This window comes from Emydura macquarii, unplaced genomic scaffold, assembly GCF_026122565.2.
Source record: "Emydura macquarii macquarii isolate MOO-44397 ecotype Brisbane River unplaced genomic scaffold, CSIRO-AGI_Emac_v2 contig_3647, whole genome shotgun sequence".
Classification (NCBI taxonomy): Eukaryota; Metazoa; Chordata; order Testudines; family Chelidae; genus Emydura; species Emydura macquarii.
The window spans coordinates 1,138,397-1,156,753 of record NW_027133784.1 but is presented as its reverse complement, the minus strand read 5'-3'; the positions used below and the strand labels follow the sequence as shown (position 1 = coordinate 1,156,753).

General features: G+C 42.2%; 1 protein-coding gene across 1 annotated transcript in view; it reads right to left on the bottom strand.

Moving 5' to 3' along the window:
• The window catches only part of NFAT5 (nuclear factor of activated T cells 5), a 110,156-nt gene extending 93,412 nt beyond the window's left edge, over positions 1–16,744 (bottom strand). Inside the window, exon 1 of the mRNA XM_067536714.1 lies at positions 16,279–16,744. Coding sequence (XP_067392815.1) covers positions 16,279–16,351 — 73 coding nt within the window. The 5' untranslated portion in view covers positions 16,352–16,744. The remainder of the gene's footprint in view (positions 1–16,278) is intronic.
• Between the last annotated feature and the right edge of the window lie 1,613 nt (positions 16,745–18,357).

Sequence of the window (18,357 nt, the reverse complement as noted above, 5' to 3'; positions counted from 1 at the left end):
AACTATTTTTCCATTATATCCTGTGCCCACATTCAGGAGTGGAAAAAAGAAAGAGTGAGAAGATCTGCATTCAGGTCAAGCTGCTGAGATGGGATTCTAAGTAGTCTCAAATTTCAACTCTCCCCCTTCATATATTGACAATACTCAGACAGGATTCAAATGAAGTGAAAACAATGTTGAAATTCGAGACTATTTAAAATCCTGCCTAGCAAGTCTGGTTTGTAGAATAGTCAAGCTTACTTGGCACTCAGACCTTTTTTCTTTTTTTAAATTGTAGTTAACTGCTCAGTAGTAACAGGATGGCTGTTCGTAAAACAAGTCAGTCGTAGTTAGAACATGGTCCGTTGTTAGGAGAAGCTACTGAAGTGTGTTAGATATGTACAGTACATGGTCCAAACCATATGCTAAGTAAGTATTTGTTAACAACATTTCTATAGCTCCATCTCATTTCTATATTTAAGAATTTCTACTTTTTCTCCAGACTACTGCTACTTCTCATAGACGCACATGAAATATCTATTTAGCCACCATTAAAACTGGTTATAGCCAATGAGAACCATGCCAATCAAACAGGGAAATCTGTTAGTCTGATAGATAGACGTTGCATCAGGAGAGAATTATACAAAGTAATACTGAACTAAGATTTAACTTGTTTTGTAAAAAGAGCATTTGCCATCTGTCAAGACCAAGTTCTTCCCCAAACATGCATGTACAAGGCTCCCAAGAAATAAGTGGGAGCCCAACAAATGCATTCAAAGGTTGAATTTGGTTTAAAAAGTTCCCCTTCTTCATTAGTGAACTGAAATGTTAACTGAACCAGTAGGTTAGCAACCTTGTAAGAATGAAAGGTACACTGTGTCCACAAAAGCTATCTGATTTTGAATTCAGGACCATTGCAAGTTTTGTGCTCCATCCACATCGGTGGTACTCTACACAATTGCAATCGCACTGCTTTCTGCATATCTAAGCTACATCTCTTGGCACTAGCCATTGAAGCAATTGCTGCTGGGCAATTTCAAAAGACCTTTGGAATATCTCAAAGAACACAGGAAAATTGTGAGAAGAGATGTTTCCTTGTATATTTCCCTCCACTGGGAATCTCCCATAATTCCTGATACCATGTTCAAGTAATTTTTTTCAAAATGGTGGCTAGGCTGAACAGTCAGCTCTCTTCTTGTTCAGCAAGAAAGGTTTCTGCAATAGCTTTTGAACAGACATCATAGGGCATTGAGACAGTGGAGGTGCACATGCAGAACATCAAGCAGATGCACAGTTCACACTATAAAAAAGGTGCACATCCCCCACACAGAAACCAGCTCCACGCAGTAACTGCACAGGATAATTAACAGGCAGACTGGTGCATTTGTGCCTGGATCAGAAGTGCAAATTGGTGGGACAGTGTTGTTCTAGACATCTGATTGTTGCAGAACTTAGGGATGAGAGAGAATAGCTATTTATACATCTGTGATGAGCTAGCCCGGACATTGCAGCACAAAACTACGAGTACCCATTTAGCATGAAAAACAGTCAGTCATGCCCTATGGGAGCAACCTATCCCTAGCAGTTACCTGCTGGGTACCAAATTAGTATCAATAAATCCACAGTTAATGCTACTGGCCTGGAGGTTTGCAGGGGTTTGTCTACACTTCTAGCTGGAAGGTGTAATTTCCAGCTGAAGGACACTTACCCACATTAGCTCTGATTGACCTAGCAAGCTAGAAATAGAGTGTACCTACTGTAGTGCAAACGACTAGCCACTCCAAGTACAAGCCTAGTGTCTTGGACAGGTAAGAACTCAGGGCAGCTAGCCCCTCCTGCAGCTTGTGCCAACATCCCTAAGCTCTATTTTTAGCACACTAATTTGATCAGAGCTAGCCCCAAAACTTCCCCGCAGCAAGCCAGAGCTGGAGCTGGAGCCATGGGAGGCTATTGGGAGCCAGCCCCAAAACTTCCCTCTCACTGCTTTGACAGTGCATGCTGCCTTGGTGCCTCTGCACATACAGCCCCAGGGAGGGCAGGGGGGCCCAGCAGCAATGGCCAGGGAGCACAGAGGGGCCCCAGTGTTGTCCTGCAGGGAGGAGGAGCAGCAGGGCTCCCAGCTCAGCTCGACTGGGGTAGGGATGACTTGCAATATTCCAGTGGCCAGGAGCCACCTCCAATCTGTCAGCTTAGCTTCCTGCTCTGAACAAGCTCTGCACAGAAGTGAGGAGGAGCCAGAGCAGGAAGAGGCAGCGTGCTTGGCCAAGCAGTAATAGCACTTCCAACCACTGCATGGGCTGTCTGCAGCACTGCTCTTCTGCCACCAGGAACTCTGGGATACATCTGGAGGACTTCTGGGATCCCAGTCAAGCTGGGGCCATATGCGCACACAAAAATAATAGGGCTCAGTCCCTAGGGCCCTGTTAAACATGGGCTCAGACCTTCCAGCCTTGCAGGGTCCATGGACCTTGGGTCTGAACCCTAGGTTAGTAAATTTGCAGTGTGGACACAATGGGGGTTTGGCTTGAGCCTGAGCTCAGACCCAGGCTTCAAGTGCCACGTAGCCATACCCATAATCTTCAAGGCAGCAGGAAAAGCTTGAAAATATGAACCCTAAAGGTTAAAAAAAATCTAGAAGGCAAATAAAAACCAATTAAAGTTTATTTAATAGCTTGTGATTTTGGGGGACCTGACTCATGATTATGAATGCTTGAAGTTTGCAATACTGCAATTATTGAAAAAGACATTTGGACATAACTCCACGAGATTGGGGCAAAATAATGCAAAGATTAACAGATAATAAATTTAGTATTATGCATCTCACTATCCAAGGGCGTGTTAGCTGCACACCAGTTTGAATGGTACATTTCCTTGACACTAAGGCATTATAAAAAGACAAAAGGAATCTGCTGTAATGCACGACATTACAAACAAAAAAACTGAATGTGATTTCAGATAGAGAAGCACTGGCTGCTATGACAATATCCCATACTAATACCTGGTATAACAGGTACAATGTAATATAAATGCATTAGACATACGGCCAAAATCTTTTTTTTTTTCCTTCCTTCTCTCAATGTTTTGATTTACTTTTTTAAAAGTTCTCTCTGCTTCTCTGCCATTTTAAGTCTAGCCACATGGAATGCATCAGGAAGCCACTGTGCAAACTGCACTAGGCATTTTCCCCATAATAGAAGAGAGAAGATGAAAGTAGGAATAATTTACCAGTACTGGGCATCATGATGGGAACTAAATGGTGACACTATCCTCAGCAGCCACTTGTGCAGCAGGGGATGGGGCAGAGGTAGTGACACTGCCACCTTCATGCAGAAGTTATATCCACCCTTTTACAAAACACAGAAGGTGACATTTATAAAAATCAGAAAACTTTTCTCCTAACCACTGAGCATGAAACATCAGTCCCCACTGGTATATTTTACAATACAAACTGTTAACATGCTACAGAGAGACCATCATCTTCAGACCTCACCTCCTCTTAGCAATCACAGCTGCCATCTCTGGATCCCTGTTAATAAATTCTGAGATCCTGGCAACATATCCAGCACTTTTAGCAGAATTCCATGACTCCTTAATCCAAGAGCCAAATTAAGGCAATTTGGAGCTGTAGGCAAACAACATGGTGACTCCCTGTTACTCCCCCTATCACTTGGAGTGGCAGTGACATGGAATCCCTTGTTAATCTCAAAGAGACCAGGGTAACAATATAAGGCCCCCTTCTCCACTCCCTGTCAGTGGAACAGCACACTCCTCTTCTCCACACCAACAGCCTGAGAAACAGGAGTGACCGCAACCACTTACAACCAGATGCAAGGGTATCTGCTTGGGTGGGTAATCCAGGCTCATTGCATTCTTCTTCTGACACAGTCCTTTGTTGGGGTGGTGCTGGTGGGAAGGCCCCCAGATTAGTGGATCTTAAAGTCAATACTCCAGAGATGAATGGGATAGTTCGTGTGTCCTGTAGCTATTGTATGGCTACCTGCAAATTCAGGCAGATTCCGCCACATAATTTATGTGAATTGAGTGTGTTTCCTAACCATGAAAATAAAATCCTTTTAAAATGAGATTGCATCAATCATAACTCTAAACTCTGAGACCCTAGGCACAGGCCTAACAAACTTATGCCTTAATCAGTACCGCCAAGCTCTCAAAGTTGCTTTTCTTCATCATCATCATCCATCACCATGAGGCCCCAAGGCATTTCTGTATTGTGACAGCAATTCCAGATATGTGGAAGGCAGCATTACCAGATTTTGGGCAAGCTTCTCAGAAAATGAAGAGATTTTCCATCTGGAGCTGGACTAATTCTTGGTGTCCCTGGCTTTATTGCACTGAACCTTAAGTCTCTTGATTTTTTTCATGGCATTGCTTACTTTTCTGCCAGTCATATGGCCACCTGGTCACACAACAAAGTACTCCATATCACTGAGCTCAGCTAGCCCCAGAGCTCTTCCTTTCCCTGAATCAATACCCTGAACACTAGCTTCTCACCAGCTAGGAGCAAGTTCACAGGATGGTTTCCTTTGCTATCATGCTCAATTATTTAAAATTATTTTTAAAAATCCAGACAGTGAAGTAATTTGCTTTAAAAGTAGTGCATAACTGAGGACCATGGTGTGTGCAGTGGTTCTTGCACTACTGACTGCCAAACACTAGACCCTTGGGCAGTGGAGTGCATAAACTGGACCAGAAAGACCACTTTTGCAGTGACAAGGGCACTGTGGGACAGTTGTGAGAAGTCTTTGCCCTGTTCAGGCTAATATGTCAGTAGTCTACATCCATATTGATGCTACCCTTCTTCATCCAAGAGCAACAGAGAACCATGGCCCCAAGGTGAAATCTAGCAGAAAACTCACACCGTGCAGCACTGTTTCCACAACACAATAAAATCTAATTAGTGTATGTAACATCAAAAATGCCATAAGTGAAAGGTAAGTAAAAGTAACTAAGTTATTAAACAGCAGTGCTTGTTGAACAAGCTAATAGTTAGATGGTATGAGTCTTCTGTACAAGCAATGAGTCTGGCTTTCTCAATTAAAACAAGTGTTATGAAAAGGTCAGCTGGCTCAAATTTTTCAAGAGCTGCTAAATTTTCAAAGGACAAGTTATATCATGTGGAAGAATTAGTTAAGGGATTAGCTTCAACAAAAATAGCTGCCACTGGAATTGATCAAAGATATTGTTAAAGTACATAAATTCTTCCCATTTGGCAGACTCAAAGAGCAAATACAACTGCATATATGCTCAGCAGTTGTATTAAAGTAGTATTTGTCAGCTCTATTTTAATTCAAATAGAAGCCTTGTTTTCCATTACCTTTTTCAATTCACATTGCCTCTATGTACACCAAGGCACCCATCACTGTGTACCCATGCACTGCCATCTGACAGAACCAAATTTCAATCACGGTTTCGGAAACAGCTGACGGCAGATGAAGTTCTTGAAATTGTTTCCTACACCAGTTCAGAGATGCAGCACTTGCAAGCAATGGGTAATGAGTCAATTTTCAAAAGTAGAGGAGAAATTAGGATTGAAACAAAATATACAGTGTCAATTCAGATTACTGTTATTTAGATTATAGTAATGACCAAAATGTGCTAGGTACTTTCCCAAACACATAGGAAGACAAAGTCCCTGTCCCAAAGAGTGCAGCAATTTTGTTTAAAAATTAGTTTAAAGAGAATGGTTAAATTGGACTTTAACAAAAGCAGTTGGTGCTGAACACTGTAAGACAGGACACTGGACTTAATGGACCAGCGATCCAATATGTAGGATCACAGAAATTGCCATAATATAAACAGGCCCTATTCAAGTTTGCAGTTCATCACTTACTCTGCACTGTAGTACTTAACAGAACTACTTCTGATTTTTGTCTGCATTTGCTGTGCAGATGTCTAGGCAAGGTGGTATCAACACATGCCATTTCTGAAGGGCCTGCAGACTAAAGATATGGATGCTTTTTTTACTCTCCCTTTGGCATTCATTTTTTAATTGCTGGCACAGGAATGTGGCCCGCAATTCTGGCAGAGAGAATAATGTAGCATGCAACTAAAAAGATAATGTATTTTAAGAATGCATTTCAGAATATGTGCATGGATATAGATGGCTGCTCAGAGGCAAAGCTCACCCTCAACATGAGAGACTTCCTGACTCTCTAAATTGTTCTTTGGCATGTTTCAACTTGTCTGTATGTTCTGGATATTAGAAGTGAACTGTGAATTACTGCCCATCTCGCTCATGTTCACCTAAAAAGCAAAGGGATAGCCTTTTAACTCCACTCTTGTTTTGAAAACCAAGAAATTACTATTGCTCTACTGTAAAACTCTAAGTGATCAGAAAGATTTTTGAATTATTTAGAAAATAATTGTGTGACCTCGCTGTTCACTGACGGATGGACTGATTGCATGCAAATGAAAGACATAGGTAAAATACACTACGAAATGTATTATGTAAAACATTAACATTTACTTTATTTTGGGGTGGCAGTATTTATAATACAGAACAGTAATCAGGCAGCTGCATAGCACCCCAGTGTGCAGGGCCTACCTGCCTACTACTGATCCTTGATCAGAGCCTGGTGGACAGGGTGTGCACAAGCTCCTCCACAAACCCCTAAAGACGCAACAATGACAGATGTCTATCCTTTAGCAGGGGTGAACATCAAGAGCTGCTGCTCGCTGCTCTCCCCTTATGTAGCCCAGATGGGGAAAGTGACCTGGATGCAGGGAGCCCTGGTGTTACTCCTCACTTCTTCCCTCACAGCCCCCTAGGGGGGCGAGGAGGAGCAGCGTTCAGGGAGGAGCGAGCAACAATACCAGCCATTCTATGCATTCAGGCTAGTTTGCCCAGGTGGGCGCAGGAGAGGGGTGCAGGAGTTAGGGATGGGAGTGGGCCCACAAGGGCCAGGCACGAAGGGGGAGGGGAAGCCCCGGGGGCTAGGAGAAAGGGGGGGCACCCCTAGGGGCCAAAGGGTCACATTCAGAGGCTTGCTGTGTGAAAGGGGTCACCCAATACAGAAAATTTGAAAACCATTGTGTTAGAACTTGTATTTAGCTGACCCTCCCCTCCCCCCCAAGTAGCGTTTTCAGACCTGTATAGCTCTCTGTAGCTCAAAAACTTGTGTCTCTCACTAAAAGAAGCTGGTCCAATAAAAGATACTACCTCACACCCCTTGTCTCTCTAAGGGCAGAGAAGAGGCAGAGAAAAAAGAATGAGGAGGGAAGAGAAACAAAGGGTAGAAATAGTACAGTATTGAACAAGTTTATTTAATATATAAAGGGCAAATACTATCTTTTATTTCTGGACAAGCCTTCTGTTACTATCAGTGGGAGTTCTGTTGTGGACTGAGGGGAGTACATCACCTAGATTTTTACCCTTGCCCAGACTAATTAAAAAAATATAACAGCCCTTTCTACAAAAGTTTGAGCCCCCAGTCTAAAACATCCTTTGATTACAAGCATCTGCTATTAAGCTCAAATACACTTCTGGTCTGAATCATCAATATGTTTTATTCCAAAATTGTATACAACATTGCTACCTTATACAATCAAACCTTGTTATCTAGCTATGAATATTACCTAATGAAAAGGAACACATGAACTATTACACAAATTAACTTTGTGTGTAAACAATATTTGTGTTAAGGTAACCTCATTTGTGTTTTACTACATTACCACCAATTATTCTGTGTTCTGTTTGCTTTTCACTTAAAATGGACAATGAAACTGAACTGGTCAAGTTCACTTTTGAGCCTCACTGTAGGAAGTGTTCACATTCAAACTTTATTATTTTTTTTTTTTTACAGTTTCATTTTTATTAGTTTTGTAAGTCCTCTCTGCTTTAAAAAAAAAAAAAAAAAAGTCAAATCTAGATTTTAAGCCTTGACTAAATAGGCAGTGTACCTTTAATTTAAAAGCAAAATTAAGAAAATGCTATTATGGCCTTTTGCTCAACCATTGTCACTGTTGCTGAAAAAGCTGCTGAAAATGTATTTATTAAGTCAACATACATCTCCTGTTTGAGCCGCACTAATGAATTTATTATTGACAATAGCTGTCTAATACTACATCCTCATTAATTTCCTCAGAAAGTCTAATGAACAAATGTAAAGCCAAAGAGAGTACCTGCAACTCAATCAGGTTTAGAGTTTCTATAGTTACAGCCAAGATAGACACGCTCCAGTAACAGATTTGCTGTTCTTGGCTAACTGCCACATTATCAGCAAGTTGCAACCCTTCTTCTACATTAAGTATAAACTTTGTTTATATCTGTTAAGTAAACGCTTAAGACACCATGGATGAAATAAGTTTGCATATTTACAAAAGATTAACATGTAATGGCAACTTTAGAGAACAAAGTTATTTTGGAAATACTGCTTTTCATTTACAAACAGCTCATTTGTAAGAATTTTCACTTCCAGGTCTGAATTCTGTGTTTTAAAGTCCCAAATCAGGTGGTGTATTCATATGGAATACCAATTCTGCTGTGTGATCCTGGGAAGAAGGTGCTATCATTCACATGAGACACAACAAAAGATTTCTGCTGCCAGCCCAGGTGAAGTTAAAGATCCTAAGGCACTTTGAGAGTAAGGGAGGTGTAGGACCTATCTTTATTTCCTCTTCCACAAAGGCAGCAAATCATATCCTGCAGAACATTCCCAAACCATAAGTCACTTTAAAATCCCTGATTGTCTCTACTCAACCCTAAAACACAGTGTCTCCAGATGTGAGGAATTATTTTATTTCATAGAATAAATCACCTGCTTTTGCGATGACGCATAAGCCAAAGAGAACAAGCTAAAGACAAGACCGTGTGTGTGTGTGTATTACCCCTCCTTTCAAGAAGTTAGCCCAATGACACAAGCAGTAGTCATGGAAGAATTGACAGCAATCAGGGCTGCCACAGAAGACTGACCCTGGCCCAAATGGACTGCAAAATATCCAAAATCCCCACTAATAGATTATCACTCATTGAATGAGGTGTTGACAACCATTAAACATGTAATAATCCTATTAAAAAAAACATTGTTTGGCACTAGACATTTCAAACACTACAGTCCAACATCTAACCTCCCATTTGCTAAGTTAATCAAGAAACTAGCAAAAGACAGGAACCAGTGCCATCTGTTATTTACCAATATACTGGATTTCTATCATTCAGATTTCACACTAGGACATGGCACTGAGACTGCTTCTTCTCCTGACTAGAGACAAGGAAAATACATTCATGCATACCTTGGTGGACTTTTCTGATATATTTGGTTCTATTGATCACCAAATACTCCTGTCCTACTCCCAAGGAATTGCAGCACTGAACAGAAAGGATCTGAAATGGCTCAGGTCCTTCCTCTCAAATGAAGCATGGACAGTCATTTTAAGGAACTTTTCCTCCATCTCTGAAACCCTTAACAGCAGGGTCCAAGAGTCAATTCTCTACCCCACATTATGCAACATCTATATGCAGCTGTTGGGAAAGCTGGTGAGACTGTGAGAAAACTCAGATGGAAGTGCCAGTAGTACACTGACATCATCCTGTTCTACATTTCCTTTACATAAAAACCAACACAACCATGAACAAGGTCTATATCAAAACCAATATCTGAGTGAAGAGCAGACGGTAAAGATGAACTCAAGATAGAGAGGTGAAACTGGTAGGAAGAAAGCACTTCAGAGAACCTCCATCCTCCGTAACATCCACAATAATTGAAGACATCTACCTTCAGATTGTTAAATCAACCCACAACCTTTGGATCTTTTGGGACTCCTGAGCGCTACTGGATGCACAAATAGTAAACAGAAGTCAGTGTGTTTTGCCACCATAGCAACTGAGCAGAAAATCGAATCCCAACCTATCAAACATACACCTGGCATCCAACTCTCATGACTCCATGCTTGATTATTTATTGCTGCTCATATCCAAGACTCAAGTTACATGTCCTGGAAAAGGTTCAACTGCCACAAAGCACTGCAGCAAGACACGTTACTATGAAAATATCACTCTGGTGCACTGTTCTTTGTGCTGGCTTCCCTTGAATAGAGTCCAGTTCAGCTTTAATTATACAAGTTTTCTGTCCTGATATTCAAAGCCCTTTATGGTACTAGACTTTGCTACCTGGAAGATCACATTTCTCTCTGTGACTATGACCTCCCACAACAACTATAGTTCTTTTGAAAAACAGAACTATTGATTAATATGAGGAGGCACATGAAAGGAGGAGACAAATTTCCCAGGAACTGGATCTGGACAACAGAACTCTACCCAGCAAAGGATAGGAATGACTATGGAACTAATTACTTTCTAAACTAAATACAGAACTCATTTATTCAATTTAGCTTTCCCTCAGTTTCTTAACACTGAAACATATAAACTAGCAAGCAAACAAACAAGAGCCTTAGAAAGGAGATGAGTAAGAGGAGACATAAAAGTACACAAAATAATAAATGGTATAAAGAAAAGATCTGGGGCTTCTGTTCTCTGTCTTAACAAGAGCACAGAAAGAGTCAATAAGAAACTGAGAGGTGGCAAATTCAAAACCAATGAAAAGAAATATCTTTACAAACAATGTGTAATTAGACTGTGGAACTCCATGTCACAGAATGCCATTGAGACTACAAACTTAGCAAAATTCAAAGTGGAATTAGATATTCATATGGATAACAGGAATATCAAGAGTTATAACAGCTAGTGCTAACAAATTTTGAAAGGGATATAAAACGTCATGTTTGAGGCATTAAGACAATTTCTAACTATTATAAGTTAAGCTGAGACCCTCATAAAGGACAGATTACCTCACATCTACTGACTAGAAAGTTTCTTGCACATTTATCTGAAACGCTACTATTAGAGACAGGATACTGAACTAAATGGACCATGTGTCTGACACAGTATGATGACAGCTCCTTTCTCCTATGTTCCTAAGAAAAACTAAAAATATAAATTAGAGTATTATTTTTATTATTTCAATTCCTAAATAACTGGGAGATGTTCAGATACTATGGTGATGAGGATTAAATAGACTGATAATTGCAATGTCTTTCCCAACCTTTCCCTTCTCAAAACAAATTCTAATGTAAAGCTGTGAGCACAAAACAGCGGCTCTATTTCTCTTTGACTACATAGTCACTGTATTACTGGGATTTAACTCATTTCAGTTAAAGCACTGAAATACCAGGAGTAGGAAAAGGCACTACATAAAGTTAATAAACATTAGACATTTTTATATAGGTCTTTCTGTACCAACAATTCTGTAATAAACATCAAAAAGATTATCAAGTCACTAAAGATGTAAATAGGGAGAGAAAACATGTTTCCTATGCACCTATACACACCCCCAATACAAGAGAGCTATTTAGTATATTAATATATTACTTCTTAAAGGCAGAAAAAAATATGTCCTGCAAAATGCATTTCTACAGTTAAACAGGGTTTGTAACTTTCAGAGTAACTCAACTACATAAGGCAACTTAGTAAGAGAGAAAGATACAAAAATACAAAGTTCTACAGTTGCTTGCACCAGTGGAAAAACCTGACTTCACTGGCATTGTACAAGCAAGCATAGGTAAACAGAATATGGCCCATAATTTTGTTAAGTGATTTAATATTTCTGCATACTGTTGAAATGAAAGGATTAACTAAATTAGTGGATACTAATCAGTTTGGATTTAGGGCCTGTCATTCACCAAACTGTGAAAGTGGCCTTTCAGTGGCTAAAATGAATAGCTTATCATTTACTTAATTTTGTTAGTATTGAATGCAGCACTTAAATCTATCAACCACAGGGCAACTAACCTCTAGGGTTTCAGAGTACATGCCCAATGACTTGTCTCTTAAATTGCTAATTTGTCTTCATGACAAAATTCTTGTTTTATCTTCTGGATGGTGTTCTGCAAAGTTTAGAGTTGGACCCATTATTATTTTCTTTAGATATATTATCTGTGCATTTAAAGATCTCTATAGGAAAGACATGCATATATATTTTTGTTTCTTATGCCATGGTGGGGTTTTTTTGTTTGTTTGATTTTTTTTGGAGGCTATCTGCCATTTTTCAGAATGATTTCTGAAATTTGAAGTTTTTCTGCTTGGTTCCAACTAAGTACTCAGATAATATGGGAGTGAGCATCATACACAGGATTAAAAATACCTCTGGCTTTTGTTTCTTTTATCTTTAGCAGTTCAAGTCACACACTGGAAGTTTGAAACCTAAGAATCCAGAGATATCATCTTTAAAGGATATTCTCTTCCAAAAGCTGAATACAATCTATTTATAAAAATGTGCATAAAAGGGATAAACTGGGACGGATGAAGTAGGCAACTATTAATCACTACAAAGACTGACATGTGTTACAGCATCTTGAACACAGAGAAGCGATTTTGCTGTTCATTCTGAATTCCCGATGATGCATATCAAGCTTTTGACATCATGAAGACAGTCTATGAAACTTTTCTCTCCATCATTTTAAAATTATGCAATTAGAGCTTTTAGATCAGAAAAGTCAAATCAATTGTTTGACTATGTTTGATAAAGTCAAGTAAAATATAACTCAGGCAGGCACACTCATTGTTGCAACAGCAGTAACACTATGTAGATATTTCTATATTGTTACCAATTCTGAATGTTTAAACATGCATACCTATATCATACACCTCGAACTCTGTGATGATATTTCCTGTGGTTTGGAAGGGAGCTTAATTACATGGAAATTACTGTGCTCAGCTATCACTTATGATGTAGACGGTCTCTTTACTTCCAACAACTTTACAAATATTATTCAATACCCTATGAGCTGGATAGTTTACTAAACTGTAACGTCTCAGTCACAGCGCAGGGATAGTGTACAGTTTTAAACAGAAAACCCTGATATAAAACAATGAATACGATAAAGATAACAAGGTAGAGTGATTTAGATCGCCAATTTTAATCATGATTTAAATCAGCAAGCAGAAAATCTATATTTAAATAATCGCTTTTAATCATGTTTTTCATTTGCACTACAGTTATTTTCCTAATGACAAGTTAATTCTCAATTGACGGTAGCCATTAAAACAGGGTGATTTACAACTAAATATAGACTTTAGCAAAAAGAAGCACTAAATTTAGTGTAATCAGGAGGATACACTGTATCTATACATATTTAATCAATATAGCTTAAAATATTAATGGTTTAGTACAAAGTTATTTGAGATTTGTGTCAAGTTGTATTTGGACAGAAATTCAATTAAAATGCACAAAACACAGCATTTTAATTTTTTCATTAAATAAAACTATAAGAAAAAAGTTTATTAAAACATGTTTTGAATTTTAAAATGATTTATTAAAACAAAAAGTGGTATTATCTGTAGTCAGCAAATTGGTTTTGGTCATCATGGCCTTCAAGACATTAGGATTAGTGGATCTCATCCTCTCACATGAAGCTTTTATTCTGAGATTGTAAAAGAAAAAGATTTCCTGATTTACTTCAAAGACAAGAAACTAATTGCAACTAATTACTGAACTGAACAAGCTGAATAAACTGAAATTAAGAAAATACTCTCTGCACCTGTATTCCAGGAGATTTCCAGCAGTTCAGTGGTTTGACTTTCTTTAAAACTTTGCAGCAAACATGTGCAGCTTTAAATTAAATACCAAAAATACTATGATTTTATTATAATAAATGTAGGCCTTAAAATAGGTTGTCAATTTCAAATAGATTTATTTTTTAAACCAATATTTAATTTAAAGTTTAAAATGATTTAAATATAAATCAATTCTTCATATACCATTTTATAAACCTACATCACACCCCCATTTTATTCATCTCCTCTACATTAAACAGCCCAATTCTTTTCAATGATGACCAGGAGTATGAGTAAACATTTTATCCATCTCAAGACACTTTCAAGATCTGCTCTTTTCTGAAATGTGACGGCCAGAACTAAAGGTGAAGGCATATCAATTACACTATGGAAGCACCAGTACTGTATTGCGGTTGAGAATAGTTTTGCACAAGCAGAGATTCAACCACTTTGTTACATATAAAAAATACAATGTATCCTCTCCAAAATTATGGCACTTGAAGAACCAATATTCTGAGAATTCACAAGAAAATTGGCTCATTTATGAGTTAAAGGAATCATTTTAAATTTAACTTTAACTCTAAGAAATTTAGCACCTTATATCCCAACATTTTGTCCTAAATTATCTTAATGAAATAAACTTTGTGGTAGAATATGGCAGCAGGACCCAGTTCAAAGGAGTTTAGCCAAAAAAAAGAGTGCTAATACAAAATTTACAAAATTAAAAAAACCAAGCTAAAGAACAACAGTGACAATGGATGCTTTTCCATAGCATCAAGTTCATTTCTCATCCAAAGTACTCTATACATCTTGTAATGGGCCCAATTTCCTCCAGGTAACCATTCCTCACCTGCCCTGCAATGCTGCCTCTCAAGCCAGGAGGGAAACCAGGAGTTTTACAGAGGACTTCTCTACCCAGAACCCTTTGCACAGAAAGGAAGTTCCTCCTCTGTCTCTCAGGGTGACTGACAGTTTGACTAGACAATCAACTCCCTTTTCCCTCACTCCTGGTTCTATAAGGTCTTCATCCCACTACACTCTTCAAACTTTCAGTATAGTTAAAACCCACTGAGATCTAGTCCACAGGCTATGTTGCCCTCTTTCAAAATGCCTGCCACCTGCCATTGTTCTGACTGAGGCAAATTGGAATACACAATTAAGGCATCAAAACAACCTGAATTGTCACCCTGTAGTGACATAAGGGGGAAAAATTCAATGTCTAAAAATCATTTTAATCTAATCTGGTACTCCAAACCCTATTATTGTACTATTAACAATTCTATGATTATTGCATGGCATCACTATGAGTTAAAAGTTGTTTGAGTGCCTTAACTGTGTATTTCCATAGCTTGTGTTTGGATTTCTTTTGAGTTTGGTCTTAGATATCCTGGGTTTATAATATTTGTTTTGGTGATAACAGCATCATTGCGATGATTTTGCCTTTAAAAAACTGGGTACTGGTTAAGGTACCTTAAATCCAGTTGAATGGATTTTTTTATTTACTTGGTCATAACATCCTCAGTATTATTTTCAATCCCATTATTATACATACAAAAACTTATTTGTATTTCGCATACCTCTGCTGCACAATGAGCAGATATGTCTATTAAGCTGCCCGCAGCAACACCCAAATCTTTTAAATTAAAGTGAGGTTAGCATATAGCTCAAAATATCCTTCCACTTTACGTTTCCTTATTACCATACATTTGTCAACATAGACTTTCACGTGACATCAAGCGGTTCATTCGCCTAGCACGGCTCTGACGTTCCATTCATTCTTTTATCATCTCGACTATCCTAAAAGATGGCATCATCTGAAAACTTTGCCACCTCACTGTTCGCTCCCTTTTCAAGATCCCTATTTAACAGATTATGCTAATCCTAGCTGAAACCCCACAGCACCATCAACTCTCTTGACGCTGAAAATCGACCACATACTTCAACTTTGTTTTTTGGCTCTCAGCCAGTTTCTAATTCATGACAGAATTTCACCTCTCTCCCAGAAACTACTTCGTTTACTGAAGAGCGATTTAGCGGGGATTTAGTCAACAGCTTTATGAAAATCCAGATGAATGGTTTCCAGTCCCCTTTCGCCCACTGTTTGGTGGTGACAATCAAAGAACACCAGGCCGACACTCAGACGTTTCCACCTCAACATTTCGGCTTCCGTGCTGTTTACAACTCGGTCTGCGTGCCCCGCAGACACGCTCAGAAATGGCAGTGGCAGTCAGAAGGCAGCTGAGCCCTGGCAGAGAGGGAGGGAGGGAGGCAGGGAGAGAAGGGATTCGGGCGAAGCGTAAGGCTCAGCCCAGCCCCTCCGCCCGCGGCTCTGATCACAGAGCGGCTATCGCGGCGGCCCGGCCGTCGGCTGTGTCCCCGGCGCACAAACCTGTCGGGACACATTCTTGCGGAGATGGTGTCCAGGCCAGGAATGCAGCCTGAGGAGCCCAGCTGCAATCTCGGCGCCCGGCAGGGGGCTGGCGGGGCTTCCCCCGGACCGCAGCGCCTGCTCCCAGCGGCGGGCGGCCCTCGGCTCCGGGAGCAGCAGGGCAGCGTCTCTGCGCGGACAATTCTCCACAGCCGGCCGCCAGGCTGGGGGGCCCCGCGGGGCGAGGACGGGAGCCAGTTCTCTGGGGGGAAGCCGCGGCCCGCCGGGGGGTGGGAGCCGGGGCCCGCGGGCAAAGCGACGGCTGGCGCCGCGGGGCCGACAGCGGCCCGGCCCCCGCACTCACCCTTGGAGTAGAGCGACTTGGGGGACTCGAGGTCGAGGTCGGCGCTGAGCAGAGAGATGAAGTCCGAGGGCATCGCAGCTTCGCGGCCCGGCAGGGGCGAGGGGGCCGGCGGCAGGAGGGGCGCTGCTGCCTTCGCCGCCCCGGCGTATGGAGGGGAGACACGGGGAGCCCAGAGCACGGCGCGCCGCGCCGGCTGACTGACTGACTGACCGCGGGCCGGGTGGGGCCGGGCCGGGCCGGGTCGGGGGCTTCACGCCCTGTCAGGATCGGGCTCCGCCGCCGCTGACAGGAATCCGGCTGCTGCCAACGGAACGCTCTGGACCGCCCCCTCCGTTACTGCTCTGCGCATGCGTCGACCGAAAGGGCTCAGGAGGGGTGGCGCACATCGAGAACTACTGATCGGGCGCCTGGCGCGCCGAGGGAGGGGGAGTCAGGACGGGAACAGCCACAGGTCAGCTATTCCGCACATGCGTAGACTAACCCAGACAGGTTGTGCCCGTTTTGACTCGGCCGGTAATGTCATTCTGCGCATGTGCCAGCCCACGGGCCCCGTGGTGTAGGGGCTCGTTCTCTAATACCGGCCCGCGCGAGGCAGATTTTGCGCATGCGCACTGTCGGGGCGCTGCTGGCTGGGAGAGAGAGAGCGCGCGCGCGCTGGGCAGGTAGCCGGGAGACTGACTGGACGGAGGGAGGTGGGGAGAAGAGCCACAGGCAACCCTCTGTGAGCCTGGCCTGAGGGAGCGAAGCGTCTGGAATAGCCGCCGCTGAGCCCCACCAGCTGCTGCCAGCCTGAGCGGGCAGGCCCGGCCCATGCCACGGCTCACGGGGCCGCCTCTTGGGGAAACAGCCAGGGAGCCGGGAGGAGGCAGGACAGGCCACAGCTATGGGTGCGGGAGAGAACAGGCCGTGGGGGGGGCAGGCTGATGGGGGGGAGGGGAGAGAACAGGGCAGGCTGGGGGGGCAGTCTGGGGGGGGGAGAACAGGCCAGGCTGGGGGGGAGGGGGGAGAACAGGCCAGGCTGGGGGGGGGCTGTCTGGGGGAGGGGGAGAACAGGCCAGGCTGGGGGGAGGGGGTGGAGGAGAAGAGGCCAGACACAGGATCCTGAATGAGGACGGGGCTGTGCCGTGCTCTGCGTTGTCCAGGCAGGCACCTGGGCCCAGGATGGGGAGGGATGAGGGGGCAGATAGAGACTTCCAGTTACCCCTTGGGCGTGGGGGACCTTACGGTGTGCCTCAAGCAGAGTAGTGGTAAAGGGGGAGGTGCTGCTGGGGCATCATGGGTTATCCCTGTAGCCGGACAAGCATGAAGCACAGTGTGAGAGTCCATGCCAGTCAGATAGTTTCTGGTGAAGGAAGGTCCCCTTCTGCTGCGCCTGGCTGTGCTGACTAAACCATCCCTGATAGGAGGATGAAAGAAAGACAGAGGTAAACACAGAACAAGGTGGAAATGCTAGCTAGCCACCAGACAGAGGTAAGGGGACCTGTAAAGGAAGGCTGCAGGGATCTTTGTTCTCCTTACCGTGCTGTAACGTCTCACCTCGCGCACACACTATAAGAGCTGAATTTTCTTCCCCTATCAAGAGATTCAAGAATTTGGAAGAAAACATTTCCAGAGCTGTAGAAAAATACTATATTTGTTGGAGTTGGAAGTTTATTCTGTCTCACTTCAAACCTGGTTTCCCATGACAGAGGGAAGGACTGATACAGTTTAAGTTAGAATGAAGAAGTTATTAATATTCAGCTTAATCTTTTTGTGCATATCATGTCAGCATGGTATCTATTATTGTGTGTGTCAGGTCTCTGTAAAAGGCACCCCTTGTACCACAATCCATCATAGCTGTGTGCCAGCACATGTGCTACTAGTTTTTTCCTTAATTAATTTTAAACAGGATGTTCCTGGCCTCCCTCCCTTGAACTACTGAATCTGGTTCTAGTGACAATCAACCTCAGGATTCTTGCTAAACAGGCGCTCAGTGGGGGAGACACTACAAAGGAAAGGGAGGTGCCAAAATTACTATTTGTTTTTAAAACGAGCAATTTTGAGTTTTCATTCTGTACAAGGATATCATGCTTGGTTCTG